This window comes from Condylura cristata, unplaced genomic scaffold (genome assembly GCF_000260355.1).
Source record: "Condylura cristata isolate star-nosed mole 26May11 unplaced genomic scaffold, ConCri1.0 scaffold00025, whole genome shotgun sequence".
Taxonomy (NCBI): domain Eukaryota; kingdom Metazoa; phylum Chordata; class Mammalia; order Eulipotyphla; family Talpidae; genus Condylura; species Condylura cristata.
The window spans coordinates 31,506,186-31,508,890 of NW_004567126.1; the positions used below are offsets into that span (position 1 = coordinate 31,506,186).

General features: G+C 64.6%; 1 protein-coding gene across 1 annotated transcript; it reads right to left on the reverse strand.

The window, feature by feature from the left end:
* Nucleotides 1-28: 28 nt before the first annotated feature.
* Nucleotides 29-2,493, reverse strand: CCL25 (chemokine (C-C motif) ligand 25). Its single transcript, XM_004688964.1, has 4 exons — nt 2,421-2,493; nt 671-788; nt 452-588; nt 29-150 (listed from the first exon to the last, which is right to left on the reverse strand). The coding sequence occupies exons 1-4, from the start codon at nt 2,491-2,493 to the stop codon at nt 29-31; spliced, it is 450 nt and encodes a 149-aa protein (XP_004689021.1).
* Between the last annotated feature and the right edge of the window lie 212 nt (nt 2,494-2,705).

Below are 2,705 nucleotides of genomic sequence, written 5' to 3' on the forward strand. Positions count from 1 at the left end.
GCCAGTCCTCTGAGCCAGTCAGTGCTGCTCATGAGCCTTCATCCCTCAGCCGGATGGAGGACGGTGGCAGGACCCAGATCCTCACCTGCACTGACTCTTGTCTGAAGGGAGAAGTTAGTTCCCGGTGCTGTTCTGGGCGGAACTGTAATGCTTGGAGAGCAGCCTGGGGCAATAAGCTGTCCAAGAGATAGAGATAGATAAAAGCTCCAGCACCTTTGGGGCATCTGGCTCCAGCCAAACCCGAATCCTGGGCTCGTCACTAGACGAGTTCCCCTTTGCTTCAGTTTTCCACGTCCAGCAATTGCCGGTGCCTTTACCAGGAGCCCCCAGTCAGCCAGCCTCCCACTCGGCAGCAGCTGGCAGTGGGCGAGCGCAGCTGTGAGCGGCTGGACTTTGGGTGTTTAGAAGTTCGGGGACCCACAGCAGGGAGATCGGGCTGGGGTGCACCCACCTGCCGTGACTTCCGGGCTGCCCAAGCAGGACTGCAGACGGATGCTGTCCCGCTTGTCCAGGAACTTAATCCAGTCTTTCACCCACTTGGTTTCTGGGTCCCCACACACCATCGACTTTTTGTTACGGAAGAAGAATCTGGCAGGCAGAGGGGGGGCTCGTGAGGGCCCTGGGAAGAGGCAGCAAGAAGCGCCAGCCGCCTGGCCCCGGCACCACTCACATCACGGCCGGCAGGTTGCAGCTGCCGCTCACGGCCTGCCTGTGGTACTCAAGGACGAATTTTTTCAGGCTCTCTTTAGCGTGGGGCTGATAGGCCAGACAGCAGTCCTCGAAGAAGTCTGCAACACAGCGCGGGCGCACGCCGCTGCAGTGAGCATGCGCGCCCGGCGGGGCAGCCGAGCGCACGCACCGGGCAGCTGAGCGCACGCCCGCACCAGCCGGCTGCGTGCAGGGACGGCCGGGTGCCACGGCACCTCTCCGGGTGGAGAGACCTCGGCTGGGACGTGCCCACCGCGCCAAATAAGTGGGGGACCAGGGTCACTCCAACAGCTGCTCTGGGCAGAGGGCCAAGGAGGGTGGGGTTCCCTCCCCGAGGGCCTGGGGGCCACCCAGCCTCGCCCCCTCCTAGAATGAGTGTGCTGCGGGGCTGCGCCTGGTGCCCCCGCCCCTGCCCCGGGCTGGCCCTTCGCCACATGGACCTTTCTCTCTGTCCCCACGAGCGTCACAGCTCTGAGGGCCACAAACTGGGATGTCTAAGGAAACAGGACCCACTCGGGAGCGCCTGGCCTGGGGAAGCAGGGGCGCTGATCTGTGCGTGGAGGGACCTGGAGTGGGAGGGGGGATGCCACCTGGAGGAGGAGGTGCAGGCAGGTAGGGCTGGGGGGTGAGCAGGTGGCGTGAGGGACGGTGCAGAGAGCTTGAGGCCCCTGGGGTCTGTCCGGATGCTGCTGCTTGCCTCCAAGTCTCAAGTCTGAGCCCTGGCAGGGGGTGGTGTGGGGAAGAGAAAGCCCCCCTTCCACTGCACCCCCCAGCTTTGGCCCCAGAGGGCAAGGGGCAGTGGAGCCAGACGGATGGACCCTATCAGGGCTGCCATTCCCCAGCTAGGGGGCCCTCCTTTCCCCAGGATCAAAGGGCCGGGGCAGGGCCTGGCTCCAGGATTGGGCCTCTGATAGCAGGACAGTGGGAACGAGGCCCAGGTACCGCCTCTGCTGGGCAAAGGCTAAGGTCTGCGGGGGGCAGGGCCAGGGCCTCTGAGACCTAGCCAGGGGCAGACGGGTGGGGCCCCAGCCTGGCCAGGGCCCTGCTTGGCTAGCTACCGGTGTTCAGCATCAGGAAGTAGCAGGGTTCCTGGGTGACACTGCCTGGCCAATTGGCCTTTGGTCACCCCAATCCTCAGGTGCTAGGTCTGGGGAGAAAAGGGAGGGGGCTTCCCCCATCAATGACACAGTGGTTAGCAGAGCTGCTGGGCCCAGGCCGAGTCCCGCAGGCATCAGCCCGCTGGCTCCTCCATCCCATGTCCGCAGGGGACTCAGAGTCCTGTTTGCAGACAGGGAAGCTGCAGCTTGCAAAGTTGCAGACACTTTCTCAGCTGGACCGTGCAGGCATCTTGGGTGGAGGAAGACTGGGGGGCCCGCTGCTGATCTCTGGGTTCCAGCTTCTAATGCCGCTCCTGGCTCTGTGGAGCTGGGTCACTACAGTGGCTCTGGCACTAAACAGCTGTGCCACTCCTGGGAGTCCCTCTGCTCCCCACAGTCCCTGGGCCGGCGGAGTCTGGCAGGGAGTCCTCGGGCCTTGGCTCGAAGGAGGGCTGGAGCGGAGCTGCTCCGGCCCTGGGGCAGCAACTCTCGGCCAGAAGCTTAGTGGGAGCTGGGCCAGGGGGCTTCTGGAGGAAGGGGAGGCACAGGCAGGAGGATGCAGGGGTGGGGGGCTGGGGGTCTCTAAAGGCGGACAGCTGTAGGCCAAGACGGTACCTTGAGCGTGGACGGCAGGGGTCCAGGCACCCAGGAAGCAGGCCGCCAAGCAGGTGAGGAGCCACAGTCTCATCATTCTGCCTGCTTATTCAGCTTAGGCACCTTGGGGGTAGCAGGAGGTGGAGGGCGATGAGGACCCAAATGGACAGCAGCAGGCAGGGGAGTCACCCCATCTCCAGCAGGGCCCTCTGCAAAGAGGCGGGCGGCACGGGATGCCAGGCAGGCAGCCGCGCTCAGCACTGGGACTCACCTGGGACTCACCTGGTCTCCCGGGCGCAGGTCCTG